The sequence below is a fragment of the Sardina pilchardus genome, chromosome 5, assembly GCF_963854185.1.
Source record: "Sardina pilchardus chromosome 5, fSarPil1.1, whole genome shotgun sequence".
Lineage (NCBI taxonomy): Eukaryota > Metazoa > Chordata > Actinopteri > Clupeiformes > Clupeidae > Sardina > Sardina pilchardus.
In genome coordinates, this window is record NC_084998.1 from 3,054,274 (window position 1) to 3,069,273 (window position 15,000).

General features: G+C 45.5%; 1 protein-coding gene across 1 annotated transcript in view; it reads right to left on the reverse strand.

The window, feature by feature from the left end:
• The window catches only part of mark2a (MAP/microtubule affinity-regulating kinase 2a), a gene marked incomplete at its 3' end in the record, with an annotated part of 22,801 nt that extends 14,556 nt beyond the window's left edge, over positions 1-8,245 (reverse strand). The window contains 1 exon segment of the mRNA XM_062535981.1: positions 7,103-8,245. Coding sequence (XP_062391965.1) covers positions 7,103-7,156 — 54 coding nt within the window.
• Positions 8,246-15,000: the final 6,755 nt, after the last annotated feature.

Here is a 15,000-nt window from a genome sequence, read left to right on the forward strand (position 1 = left end):
CTGCCCCCATCTCTCTCAGGCCGTATCCTGGCCGCTCGTGCTACAGCTGGCTTAAGTGCTCCCGTCAGTCCGGATCGAAGTGCTAACTCCACTAAGGTTCACACAGAGTTCAGATAAGAACCAGAGTGACAACCGCATTCTGCAGGTGGAATATGATTTGCAGGAGGCGTGCACAAGATCTGCACTGGAGAACAAGCGACTGGCCCTGAAACTCGCCGTGAAACGCTAGAGTCCTGTAGAAGTTGAGACACATTAATAATAACAATTGATTTAAGGCCACATTAACACCCACACAAACTTGATTGGCAATACTCTGAGGCTGGGGCATTTCCTACGAGAGCCAGCATCCAGCATCCAGCAGGGGCACATGTTGGGCAGCGGGACGTACGCACAGGAAGAAAGTTGAGGTGCGGTTAACTTTATGGTAATGACCCAGTTCCATTTGTTAACTTGTTGGTTTGGTATGTGTAATATTTGTGAATAAAAGTGTTTCAACTAGTCATAGCCTAGAAGTAATCATAAGCTGTAATCTGTATTTCATTTCTTTATTTATGGATGACGGTATCCAACGTGACTCAAAGATAGCAACTGCTTGGAATTGATCTGTAGAGCTAATCATTCAAACACCATGGGTGCCTCTCAACATGCCTCCTCGATCCTCGATGCTCGATCCTCGAGGGGCGTTCCCACTGATCTATAACTAACACTGGATAGACTATCCCATTGTTTCCCCCCCATCATTCTTTATGTAGATCAGTGAGGATCGAGGCATCGAGGAGCGAGGGAGGACGTATAAACGCTGCATGAGAGGCACCCAATGCGTGTCCAATACTACTGACTCCATGAGGGAGCACTGAGGAGCCCGGCCCACCACTGAGACGGACACACAAACTACAGTGGCCCTGAAGCGCCAAACACAACGATAAATTAAGAAAACAGAGCTGTATCTAATTAAGCGAGGGGGGATGAACGACAGACAAGACAAGAAAATGGAAAAGAGAGAAGAGAGGTCCTCAGTAAAACAGGAGGAAGAGAACGGAAGGGAAAGAAAGAGAGAGAGAGAGAGGCAGAGTTTGATGAAGTTACGCAGACGAAGGTAAACAAAGAGACAGATGGACAGATGAGAGGCTGGTAAATAAAGGAAGTGTGAGCCAGCTTGTAGTTTATAGGAGTATTAAAATCACACTGCTGCTTCATTAGGAGTATTAATATCACACTGCTGCTTCATTAGGAGTATTCTTATCCCACTGCTGCTTCATATATAGGAGTATTAATATCACACTGCTGCTTCATTAGGAGTATTCTTATCCCACTGCTGCTTCATTAGGAGTATTCTTATCCCACTGCTGCTTCATATATAGGAGTATTAATATCACACTGCTGCTTCATTAGGAGTATTCTTATCCCACTGCTGCTTCATTAGGAGTATTCTTATCCCACTGCTGCTTCATATATAGGAGTATTAATATCACACTGCTGCTTCATTAGGAGTATTAATATCCCACTGCTGCTTCATATACAGTATAGGAGTATTCTTATCCCACTGCTGCTTCATATATAGGAGTAATAATATCACACTGCTGCTTCATTAGGAGTATTAATATCCCACTGCTGCTTCATTAGGAGTATTAATATCCCACTGCTGCTTCATTTACAGTATAGGAGTATTCATATCACACTGCTGCTTCATTTACAGTATAGGAGTATTCTTATCCCACTGCTGCTTCGTTTAGAGTATTAATATCACACTGTTATAGGAGTATTCATATCACACTGCTGCTTCATTTACAGTATAGGAGTATTCATATCCCACTGCTGCTTCGTTTAGAGTATTAATATCACACGGTTATAGGAGTATTCATATCACACTGCTGCTATTTTCAGCTTCCAGCTGAGCCCTCTCCCCTCCCCTCTCCTCTCCCCTCCCCTCCCCTCCCCCACTCCACTCGTCTCTGCTTCTCTTCTGATCCTCTCTTTCTTAAGTGTCCATCCTGTCCTCGTTTGACTTCCCCACTGAGAGCGTTCATCAGGCCGCCACCAGAGAAGCGCTCCTGTCTGCTGCGCGCCGGTTATGAAGGCAGCCAGGAGGGAGCAGGCTGCTGCTGCTGTCATTATTATTATTATTATTATCATCAGGATTAATCCACTTCTTACACAACTGCTCCTCCTCTACAGCACAAGGACACACCTCCAGGCATGTCCAACGGTAGTGTTTTAAGACAAGTCCACAGACTGGGAGGAGATGTTCATTCTTCTTCTGGGCAGCAGGTGGCTCACAACACAACACAGCACAGCACAGCACAGCACAAGACACAACACAAAACAACACAAGACAGCACAACGCAACACAACGCAACGCAGCGCAACGCGCAACACACAACACACAACACACCACACGAGTGCAGACCGACAGGTCGGGTCGGGTCGGGAGCTGAAGCCGAGCAGAGAGAGCGCTGCTTTTCTTCAGCTCATCAAGCACTGTCATCAACACACCACACAGCCAGCACTCGAGATGAAAGGAGCAGCAGGAAGGGAAAAACACACACGCAGACGCACACACACACACACACACACAGACGAGGAGGAAAAAAGATGGCAAGCCGATGACAGACACACACAACGAAAACATCAAAACACCACGGCAGCAACCACGAGGGAGTTGGCCTGATTTTGAAATCTTTGAAACTGCATTAGAAACATTTAATCACACCATCTGAACACATGCAAACTGACTCCACACTCACACAAACACAAACACACACGTTTGTTGGCTATCTGTTTGAGCACTTCTGAAAGGCTCTTCAGAGTGAGAAATGTCAGATCTAAAGTGGGGAGCGGACGGCAAGCAGTCGAAATTAAGCACACGCTGTCAGAGAGAACTGTGGTAAACGAAGCGTCTGAGAGCGCACACACACACAACACTTCAAATAAAACTGAGCACAGGCAACTTGGGCCTGCACTTACACACACACACACACTCCTTAACTGACCAGCAGTCCGCTCTACAGGCTATTAATATCCATGAGCAGAGCAGAGAGTGTGGCTGGGGTCACAACAGTGCAGAGAGAGAGAGAAGAAGAAGAAGAAGAGAGAGAAGAGAGGGGGAACAGAGTTAGAGGGAGATTAAAAGTTAGGTTTGAGGGAGAGAGGGAGCGCGAGAGAGAGGGAGAGAGAAAAAGAGAGAGAGACAGAGACACAGACAGAAAGTAAGACAGGCAAGAGAACAAAAAAAAGAGAGAAAGAAAAAACAGAGACCTGCACAGTTTGAACAGAGACCAGCACAGTCTTCAATGCACTGCCTGTCTGTGGGACAATGCCTTACATAAACCAGTCAAGAAGAAAAACTAACACGCTCAAAGGAGCTGAAAGACTAGCATACACACACACACACACACACAGTCAAGCATAAACTTTAATCCTGTGTAAAATGGCGCAACACTCCCAGGCTGCCCGAAAGGGCCAAGCCTATACGTACACCCTGCTAGACTGGAAAGGCTGGTCTGTGTGTGTGTGTGTGTGGGGGGGGGGGGGGCTGGAGGACTGCTGGGCAAAAACAGACACAACAGGAGAGGGAGGGAGCCAGCTTGCCAGGGAACGAAAGACAGAGCCAGTTTGACGGAGAGAAAGAGAGAAAGAGAGACAGAGTGAAGCAGACGGAGAGAAAGATAGACAGATCAACCAGGAGACGGAACGGGACATCATGAACCTGAGAGGGAGGACAGACACGGGGACGGAACACACACACGTTCTCCTGCGGCTTCTCCAACAGCAGCTTTTGGACGCAGCACAGCGCGTACAGAACACACGTACACAACAGGGTTCTCCAATAGGACGCAGCATAGCGCGTACAGAACACACGTACACAACAGGGTTCTCCAATAGGACGCAGCACAGCGCGTACAGAACACACGTACACAACAGGGTTCTCCAATAGGACGCAGCATAGCGCGTACAGAACACACGTACACAACAGGGTTCTCCAATAGGACGCAGCACAGCGCGTACAGAACACACGTACACAACAGGGTTCTCCAATAGGACGCAGCACAGCGCGTACAGAACACACGTACACAACAGGGTTCTCCAATAGGACGCAGCACAGCGCGTACAGAACACACGTACACAACAGGGTTCTCCAATAGGACGCAGCACAGCGCGTACAGAACACACGTACACAACAGGGTTCTCCAATAGGACGCAGCACAGCGCGTACAGAACACACGTACACAACAGGGTTCTCCAATAGGACGCAGCACAGCGCGTACAGAACACACGTACACAACAGGGTTCTCCAATAGGACGCAGCACAGCGCGTACAGAACACACGTACACAACAGGGTTCTCCAATAGGACGCAGCACAGCGCGTACAGAACACACGTACACAACAGGGTTCTCCAATAGGACGCAGCACAGCGCGTACAGAACACACGTACACAACAGGGTTCTCCAATAGGACGCAGCATAGCGCATACAGAACACACACACACCAGGCCTCTCCAAAACAGCTTGTGGACGCAGCATAGGGCATACAGAACACACACACACCAGGCCTCTCCAAAAGCAGCTTTTGGACGCAGCATAGCGCATACAGAACACACACACACCAGGGTTCTCCAATATGACGCAGCATAGTGCATACAGAACACACACACACCAGGCCTCTCCAAAAGCAGCTTTTGGACGCAGCATAGTGCATACAGAACACACACACACCAGGGTTCTCCAATAGTAGCTTTTGGACGCAGCATAGCGCATATACAGAACATACAGCTGCCAGGCCCAGTTCTCTACTCTGTGAGCCCGTTCACCCTAACCCAACCCAATCTAACCCAACCCAACCCAACCCATCCCGTCTGGGTCACCACAGCACCTAAGCTTCTCAGGTGCAGCGTGGGAAATTAAAAATATATCAGATGGGATTGCCTGCCCTGCAGAGATTAGTGTGCCCATGGCACAGACACCCAGCTGATCTGGGCTGCTTGACCGGTAACGTAATCCCGGCCTACAGGATGCGGCCCAAAGGCAAATTAGGTTAAGTGTTCGTTCGCTCGGTCTAGCCCTAATTTGGCATCGTCGTTTCTACTTCCTGCTCCTGGCTCTGATGAGTCAAGAGCCGCGCAAATCCCGCCGTCAGGCCACGCCGAGACGAGGCCGTATCCAAACAACAAGCATGACAACACGGTGGGACTGCAGTGCCGAGACGAGGCCGTATCCAAACAACAAGCATGACAACACCGTCAGGCCACGCCGAGACGAGGCCATATCCAAACAACAAGCATGACAACACGGTGGGACTGCAGTGCCGAGACGAGGCCATATCCAAACAACAAGAACGACAACACGGTGGGACTGCAGTGCTGGACATGGACGTTTACTTTCATTTCAATGTTCATTATGCCGAATTTGTGTGTGGTGTGCCTGTGTGTGTGTATTAATAATGATAATGTATCATCAGTATTCATTTTTTTCCCCTTTGCAGTCATAAATATAGTTTCATAGATGTCAATGCATAGGCCTAGCTATGAATTCATGAAAAGGACATTGATAAATGCCAATTCCCCGTTGTTGTACTCCGAATGGCCGAGAGGCACCTCACTACATTATCTGAAGGGCTTCACAACTGAGCCAGCCATTCAAACCTGTTTTCCATACATTTTCCAAAGAATGTCACCAAATCTGGGTTGGGCCACACTGCCTACTGGTAAACTACATTGAGACCTCTCACACTCTTAGTCAATAATCAAGTTGGAGTAGGCTAAATTGGAGAACACCGTGTAACAGGTGGCAAACAATAATGTTGCACAAAGCATGACTAGACTCCCCGTCATTACTGCCAACGCCCTCGGAAACCGAGCAAGGCAAGTCCCGGTTTCAAGGGGCTATTTGTTGGTTATGTAATTAAAGGTCTTCCGATACAACCACTTCATTTGCGGGCGGACGACTCTTCAGAGGAAACAGAAAACATCTCTAACAGTTCCCCAGGGGATATCCTAGCTGGTCTACTAAGTTTGGAACTTCTCAAACGGGGCAGTCAGAGCCGAGCCTGTGTGACTCTGGTAGTTCAGCCAAGACGGGTCGAACCCCAGGACCACCTCGATGGGCCCTCCATACAAGCATAATAGTAGCCTATTTAACCTAAGTATCGATTAGTGGCGACAGTGTTTTGTTGTCCTTTGTGAACCGTACTGTCAACGAAAGAACCTTTGTTGTTGACACTCAAGAACAAGCGAATCATGAATAGACCTACGTAGACTTTAGTTGATACTTATCAAGAGATACTCCTTCAAAGTTAAAAATACCCTCATGTGAATGACACATCAGTCAAAACAGAAACAAACTAACGTTAGCTAGCCTAATTTAGATATTACACCAATTAAACAACCACAGCATGCATAGCCAATCTGGTCTGTCGAATTGAACAGAACATCTTCAGCCACTGGTAACTTGCTGCTGCTATCAGGTTGCTGCTATTCATCTAGGCTACTGGTCTGAATTTGGTCTAAAGAGTTCGTCTGAACATTATCTTTAGACTGTCAAGAACATCAACTGATCACTTGCTTATCTATGAAGTTACGGTTGATGTTGCTGATTTAACTTTAAGTTACACCACAACATCTATTCTGCGGAAGATAGGTTGTGGATAAAGTGAACGTAAACACATCAACTTCGTTGTAACGTTACTATTTAACCCAGAATACGAATCTAGGTTACTGACTTACACACTCTCGCATCAATACCTGACTCCCAACTTAGTGAATGTAAACTTTGTGTCACACATTGAACTAGTTTCGATAGCGACAATAACAACTTCATGGAACATTGTAGCCTGTGAGGATAGCAGACCCAACACTTTCTGAAGCATTAGACTAACACTATCGTTAGCTATTGCTAAAAACTTGGAAAACTTGGCTGACTATGACAAATAGACATTGGGTAAAGTTGAGAAGGCAAACATGTTTTGTAGCAATTGGATCATGACTGGCTTCAAGCTTCAATCCTGTATACCACAACTCGTTAACTTTTTGTGAGCAACATGTAAAATTGTGTTTTAACGTTAGCTAATTCACATAGCTAGCCTTATTAGCAAGCAAGAAAACTTACCTGCTGACTGGCCGAGTAGTCATTGACTGGTAACAATGGCGTCCGCGTTGACATTTTCAAAGTTTCTCAAGAGGCTGACTGGGCTCAGAAATCCGTTCAAATTTTAATACACATCGAGCATTACTGTCCGGTTCGTATAAGCAAAACAGATTTTCCTCCAGAAGTTAAAATGTTGTATGGCTCATTGGAGTTCCCAGGATACGTGTCGCTTTTGCTTTGCTAGCTCTTGCTAGCAGTCTGGCTAAAGTTTTCAACCGTCTGTGGGAAAAGTCATGGCTTGCAAGCTAGGTGGCTAGTAAGTTTAAACTAACTCCACAAACTTTGAAATTCAGGTGTAGCTCCCAAGCTTTACACTCCTCAGAGGTCAATTCACGAGGGATAATCGGTATGAAACTAACTAAAAGTCAGTCAATGGGTTTCCTGAGAAACCCTTTTTCTCCCACATAAAATGAGAAGACAGGAGGCTGATTCTGCGACAACACCGCTTCAGCAACGCAGACTGTCAATGACAAGAAAAACCAAGCGGAGACGACAGCAAGCTTGTTCCCACAAGTCAGAATGGCAAATCGAGCCCGGGGTCTCTCACTCAGGCCAGGTAGAGGTACAAGTCGGACCACTTCAGGACGAGAAAAATGTTGCTACTCCTGTGTTTTTAAGTGAATATAAGCGAAAACACCAAAAGCGTCCACAGGCAGAATTGATACACATGTAAAATACCTTAAGATACAGGTAGCGTCGCTTGACATGAGCCTAGCTAGCCAAAAACAATAGCTTTGTTTATCTCAGTCACTGGCAGTCATTCGTGCTTTATCAGGGCACAACCTTGGTAGTCCGTCTGCGCCCAAGAGTTTATAAACAAGAACAATAACATCTGACGAGAGCTACACGGTCCAACGTTAGCTGAGAGGTGTTTATTTGTCCACTAACTCCGAGAGGTAGCTGATTTGAAGCGGTAACCGATTGTGTAGGTTATAGATTTGTGCTAATTCATAGTATGTCCAAGTTTAAGGATGAAACATCTGATTTCGTGCCCTTGTATGTATTCCCGTATCGGCGAGTCCCTGGGTGTGGAGAAGAGTTGGTGCAGCGTCCGTACGCCGACACCGTCTGACAGCTGATTCAGGCTCTGCGTTGTCTGCGTTGCCTGGTTGACGGCGATGTGCGCAATCCTACGCATATGCAAGAGGCCTCTTTACCTGGGCGTGAGTGCAGACTGCTGACATTTTTGATAGGTGGGGCTTTGACACAGCCAAACCAGGCTGGGTAGTCATGAGCATTAATATTATTATCGACCTAAAAAGCAATGACCTGGACTTCCATAGCTAGATTGATTCATGCCATTATGTGCTGTCTTAAATAGAAAAGGGTAACTAAATAGGTTATCTCAGCAACATGCAGACATTTACGAAATAATGAGAGCTGCATAAAAAAAAAATCCCAAACCTGATTCATGTCACTTACCTACCAGCTAGAGAATTTATTTCAGAAGGCACATGTCTAAAATAGTGAATAACTTACCAAGACACCTGTTACCTGCACTCATTGCCAACTGCATTTGAATTACAACTTTGTGTAGAAACAACTACAAATGTTGTGTTGTGCACTGCCAATCCAGTTGGGGCTAGGTGGACAGGTAGAGGTAAAGGTAAATGGTACACATTGTGTCCCCACACTAGGCTATTTATTTGACCTACTTAACTAGCAAGCTCTCAACATGCTCTTCATAAGCCGAAAGACATTAAGCCGAGAACCAATTTCAAAAGAAACATCCAGCGATATCCTCACTCCCTTGAGAAGTCAGATCAGAGGAAACGTCTATGACCTGTAACACACACTAGCACAAACGTTACCAAGTGTTGTGATCATGAAGATAATATTGAACTGAGTCATCCATTGAAATATATTAGGCTATGTAGCCTACATCAATGCTGTAGGAAAGATATATGCAAAACATGTTAAACATCCAGATAAACAGAATGCATTTACCAAATTTTAAAGTCTCAAGAACACAAGACACTTTGTTTGTGAAATTCTCTGAATTGCCTCTGAATTGTTTGTAGCATTTATGCCTGTCATGAAAGAGAGGGATGTCATTTTATTGGCTGTTGAGCTATCAACATGCTTTCACAAGAATCGCAGACTGTATCTTTAAATGCAGTGTATTGTGGTAAGCAATTTTATCAGTATCTTTATCAGTATTTAATCCTGCCGGTCACAATTGTTTCCGAAAAAAAAAAAAAAATCTTGCTCCTGTGCCATTAAACATGTACTGTATGAATTATCAAGATACATGATTTTGATATTTTCATGTCTGGGAAAAAAATGGGATTAAATTGTTTAAGCTGATGGGCAGCAAAATGAGACCGGTACGTCTGTGCAGTGTGCACTGAGATGCGGCCTAGTAGCCTACACTACTCATCGTGGTGATTTGAGCACCGCTGCTCTGAAGCTGCTGTCCTGCTGTAATATTCACTCTTATCAACACCCTCAGAGCGCCTGCTTTCCATCCACGTCCCTCTGCGGCCGCACTAAAGCTAACAATCTAGCCAGGCTAATAGCAGCGCTAGACAATCAGAGTCCTCAAGATGTTGGGTTTTAGGGCTCAGCACATCAGACAGCACCCCATACATCATGCATACTTAATACCCACATGCATACCCATGGGGACCACATGTATAGGGTACTCAGCACCCACATGCATACTCATCCATGGGGACCCCATGCATACTGAGTACCCATGGGAACCACATGCATACTTAATACCCACATGCATACTCATGGGGACCGCATGTATACTCAGCACCCACATGCATACTCATCCATGGGGACCACATGCATACTCATCCATGGGGACCACATGTATACTCACTACCCATGGGGACCACATGTATACTCACATGGGGACCAGGTGCATACTCATCCATGGGGGCCAGTGTTCAAGCGTGACCTGAGGTCATTACCCACTGCTCTATCATATTAGTGGTATTAAAATGCCGCATTCGGATCTCTGAGATCTCATCTCCAATACGGGTGTGGAACTTATCAGGGACTTATCTTAGAACTTATCTGGATTACTTGTAGGATCTAGATCAGGTGTGGATTAGTTCTAGGATCTAGATTGGGTGTGGATTAGGTCTAGGATCTAGATCGGGTGTGGATTAGTTCTAGGATCTAGATGAGTCGGCTGTATCTGGACCATAGATTGTGGCAAGAAATGATGAAAAAGGCACGCAAGTGAATCTAAGTAGGTCTCCTGGGCTCGCTTCTCTGAAGAGGAGATATTTATACTGCAGCAGTGCTGCAACGCTTTCATCTCAAGTGTGCTGTCTGGATCAGAGATAAATAATTCACTCAACACAGCTGTTCCTGAAGGATTTCTAGTAAAAGCATACTGACACAGTGATACAGCAAGCTGTCTTATTGTCCTTGTGTTACAATTCTTATCTTTATCATTAAACTGGGTTATGCTACAAATAGACTCGGGATAAGATAGATGTGTGGCCTTTTGTTTAGCACAAGAATGAAGTTGATATCAATCATAACACCATCTCAGTAGATTCAATGTGTCACTAGAAAAACCTGTGAACCTTGACTAGGCCATAACAATGTTGCTCTTTAATAAATTCTACTTTATTTGATAAGTTTTTGTATCATCTTTGCAATCTGAAAATGTGACACATGTGTATACAGTCGTTGAGTACGTGCTGTGCTTGTCAATGTTCACTTGTAGTTACATGGGGGAAAAAATGTAGTGCAGACGCTCTTGTGTGAATGCGATAGTTGAGGGTTTGCTGCCACCTATCGGCAATACTGTTGTACGTGTCTGAGTCCCACTGTTGGTGCTGCTGACGCGCATCACCAGCGAAGACCAGTGAATCTTCAGCAATGTCATCCTGAATGATTTTGCTCGCTAAAGATCAGGTTACGTGATTGTAAGTCCGGAATCGATGCCGTAGCCAAAACAAAGTCTTGAATTGCTTGCTGTAATCCGACTATTTTTGTTAACAGCAATCGATTGACAGATGACAGCAAAAGCCTCCTATAAAAATATAGCCTACCATAGAGTTATCATTAAGAATTTCCTCTTCAAAAATTAAGATATCTGTGAGTCAATAAACCAAACACTACATAGACCTGTGTCATGTTTATTTAAAGTGTTTTATATGTTTGGGTTTGGTTGTCCAAATTCTTGTTAAAATGCGTAATTTGGATACACTGTAAACATTGTAGGCTATGGGCTACCACATGTCAGCAAACAACATGATCATTGTCCAATGTGAGGGTCTGCTTTTCTGGAGTTAGGTGACATATGACATGACGTCAGTCCATTCATAAATGACCCCGATGGTCAGATGTTAGGGGTGGTACTGTTTCTCCTCTTGAGAGCTCTCTCTCTCACACACTCACACACACACACACACACACACACACACACACACACACACACACACACACACAGTTGTGCCTTCCTCAATACTTGAAGCTCTATACTTCACTTTATTTTATTCAGGGACGTCTGTCTGCACGAGTCCAAGTCCACTGCCCCTAATGCCAGGCTGGCTCTATGTTGCCGCTTCCTACACGAAGGGATGTATTTTCTTACATTTATAGCCTATGTTGCACATCGCTTGAGTCACATGACCTGTGTGTCAGTGGGCTATGAACCGTGCTCAAATTTGCTCTAAAAATAGGTTGGCATTGGCTACTCTACACGCCTACTACAGGCTTGAGTGGAGACCATGCACCCGGAGCCGGAGCTTTTATGGAGAAATGGACCATTTAAAAAGTCAGTGTATGTGACACAAGCAGTGTTCAGGATGTATTTGTTAGGCTACTTAATGGTATAAGCCTGCGTGCTGGTACGCCGTTCCTCTCAGGCCAGTCACACGATGTGCACACTATTGTCAACCATTCTTTCCATCATTCTGCCTTCTATAATACTCTGCACACGTGCTCCATTCGAAACTTAATTTGCTGGCTCACTTCATCGCGTTCTGATGTCCATTGGTTTGGGATGATGTCATCCACTGTACAAACTCCACCTCCACTTAACCCCCTCCTCTCCTGCCTCCGTCTCGCACGCAATTCATACACAAGCGCACATTGCCACGCGTTGGTACCGACATTGTGGGAGCGTGAGCATTTTATCGACCGGGGGCCACGGTCTCCGCTTTATTTTGTTTGGTTTGCAGGGGTAAGGCTCCCACTTGTCCTGCGTTTCTGGACCGCTGTTAACAACAATGACGCGAAAATACAGGGAATAGATCTCCACAGCCCTGCTCTTTTTACACTGGCACAATGTAAGAATATACGGCATACAAATGCTCCTCACAGCTATTGTGCGGAATCGTCGCCGCCAAACGCCAGCATCGGAATAAACAAATAGCATGACGATACAACGGAAATACCTATTATAACGTAAGTGATCTACTAAATTGTGATTTATTCTAAATTGCCCGTGGTGACTTTATCTGAAGGCGATACGCTCTGCATGAATTGAGCAACATGTTTTTATTTCGTTATTCAGAGGGGTTATTTTACGGTGCTCTGGCACGATGTGTCACCCATATCCTAAAGCGCACACACGCGCCATTGCGCTTATAGGCCAAGCTCATCTCAATGTATATGGTTCTGTTGTCTATTTCCCTGGAGAATGGGTGCTATTTAGCTTAGTGTCGGTGCAATGGTGTCTCTGTCAGCAGCTACTAATATATGATGTACCTTCATCATTTTTTAAAGGCATTGGCTGCATGGCTTCATCCATGCCACTATAAGCCGTAGTAGGTTACTTCACCCCCTTCAACCTCTTGGGTAAAATTCTCTGCAGCGCAAATATGATCTATTATTTATTCGTACAAACCACCGGGGTGATAGTGATATGACAGGCTATCACAGACAGGCACTGATGCTGACGGGGTTTGCCAAAGCGCTGGGCCATCGGGGTTGACAGCGTGACTTGGGAAAACCACATATTTTTGTCAACTGTCAACTGACGTGCGAACCACCAAGCAAGGCTGCAGACAAAGAGCGATCTTTCTACTTCAGCAGTTTCACCTCGGCTCGGCATGTCCCATTTGGTGCCCTGTCCTGCGTGCTGGACATTCTAAATCGGCGTCGCTAGCCAACCCGGTCCGGCTGTTTTCGCTCTCGGCATGAGCATGACCGGGTATGATGATTAAAAAATCGAATTCAATCCTGTGGCTTGAAAACAAACACACGAGGAATGGACTGTGATTCATGTGGTTCCGAATACACACTGATACAGTCACTAGACTGGGTGATGCGCACTTCATATTACTCACGATGCCACAGGTCGTGGTGGTCCAGGTGTAGTAGGCCTACACACACCTGCCTTGACTTAGAAATAGACTATTATATTTATAAGCCCACTTGAGCACTGCATGTTGCTTGCGTTTCTGCAGAGTATCTTAGAGGATAGTTTGCATGCGTCATTATTTGCCATTAGCACTGCAGACTGCGAGTCAACTTCAAAATGAATGTTTACGACATGTGCTGTAGGCCTGCAGTGGGTGTTGTAGTCGAAAACAAGGTGAACGTTTCCGGCCTCTGTTTAGTAGGAGACGCCAAAAGTCACTTACATGCGCCAGTAACGCAGCTGGAAATGTGAAGGAAATTAAGCTTTGCGCTTTAACAATATAAAGTCAAAGATCACCAAGTGTCACCATTATATGTAGCCCCCACACACACAGACAAGTGCATCGACTGACTGGAGGACAGGCATCAAGCCTGCTGGACAATATTGGTTTGATTAGCGTTTGTGATCCGTTTTCAGACATTTGGTCTTGAATTACATTAGAGTAAGAAGTGCGGAAACTGAAGTCTTCTTCGAATAGCCGCACTCCTCTCGGCTCTGTGCAGCGCGCTGGTGGAGGGTAATTTTAGTAGGCTAGTTCTAAGATCAGAGAGGCAGCCATGATTAAGACTCAGCGAGATGAGAAGCGACTGCTGCTTACTTGCCGCCAGTGACACACACCGACCGAGAGAGGAACCATGAACGTAATCATGTGTGGCGGAGCGCGAAATAATTTCAGTCTCTTATGATTCCACCTTATTTAACTTAGGGGCTTCCTCTTTGATTATTGAACATGATTTTCTTGCATCACACATTTAAAGGACTTTTTAAAAAAAGGCCTCCACCTCACAGTAGCAGTGTTTAATAGCTCACAGAAAGCAAAGCAGTGGATTTCATCTGAATGGCGATTTAAACAGCCTCTCTGAGAGCGCGTGAAGGCCAGGAGATGGGGAAGAGCGTGACCACTGCTCCTCAGCTCACTCTCATTCTGAGTAGCCTGGCTATCACCACACTAAGCTCTCTTTTGAGACTGAACATTAGTCTGGGGAGTCTGCATTTTATTTACAGCACAAGAGGCATGATCATTGGGCATGGTTCAAATAACTGTACACATTTGGATAGTCCCTCAACCAATCGGATCATTGATCTGGGTGTGCCTTTTGGATAGTTGGCTAGTTTGTGATTGGACCCAGCAAATGTGGACAGGAAGCAGGAAAGATAGATGTACAGGTTTCCATCCTCCTGAGCTGCAGGACAGAATCCAAATGGCCAGCAGATCAGGCAGGGTTCACCCAACCCAGATTCTGAGCTGAATTAGGAGACATTTCAGAAGTGTGGGCAGTGCGTCAAAAGGCCTTCAGAAATGAACATCCTTCAGCGAGCCCTTCACCAGGGATTAGGCGCATTAAATATACAGCTCAAAATTCACAACCTAAAGCTCAGACTCCAAGTCAGAACCTGAGGCAGCCAAAGCATTTTCTCCTTCAGGAGTACAGGACAGCAGGCCTAATAACTACCACGACCAACACAATACCACTGCATTGCCCAAACAAACAAACAAACAAACAAACAAACAAACAATCAG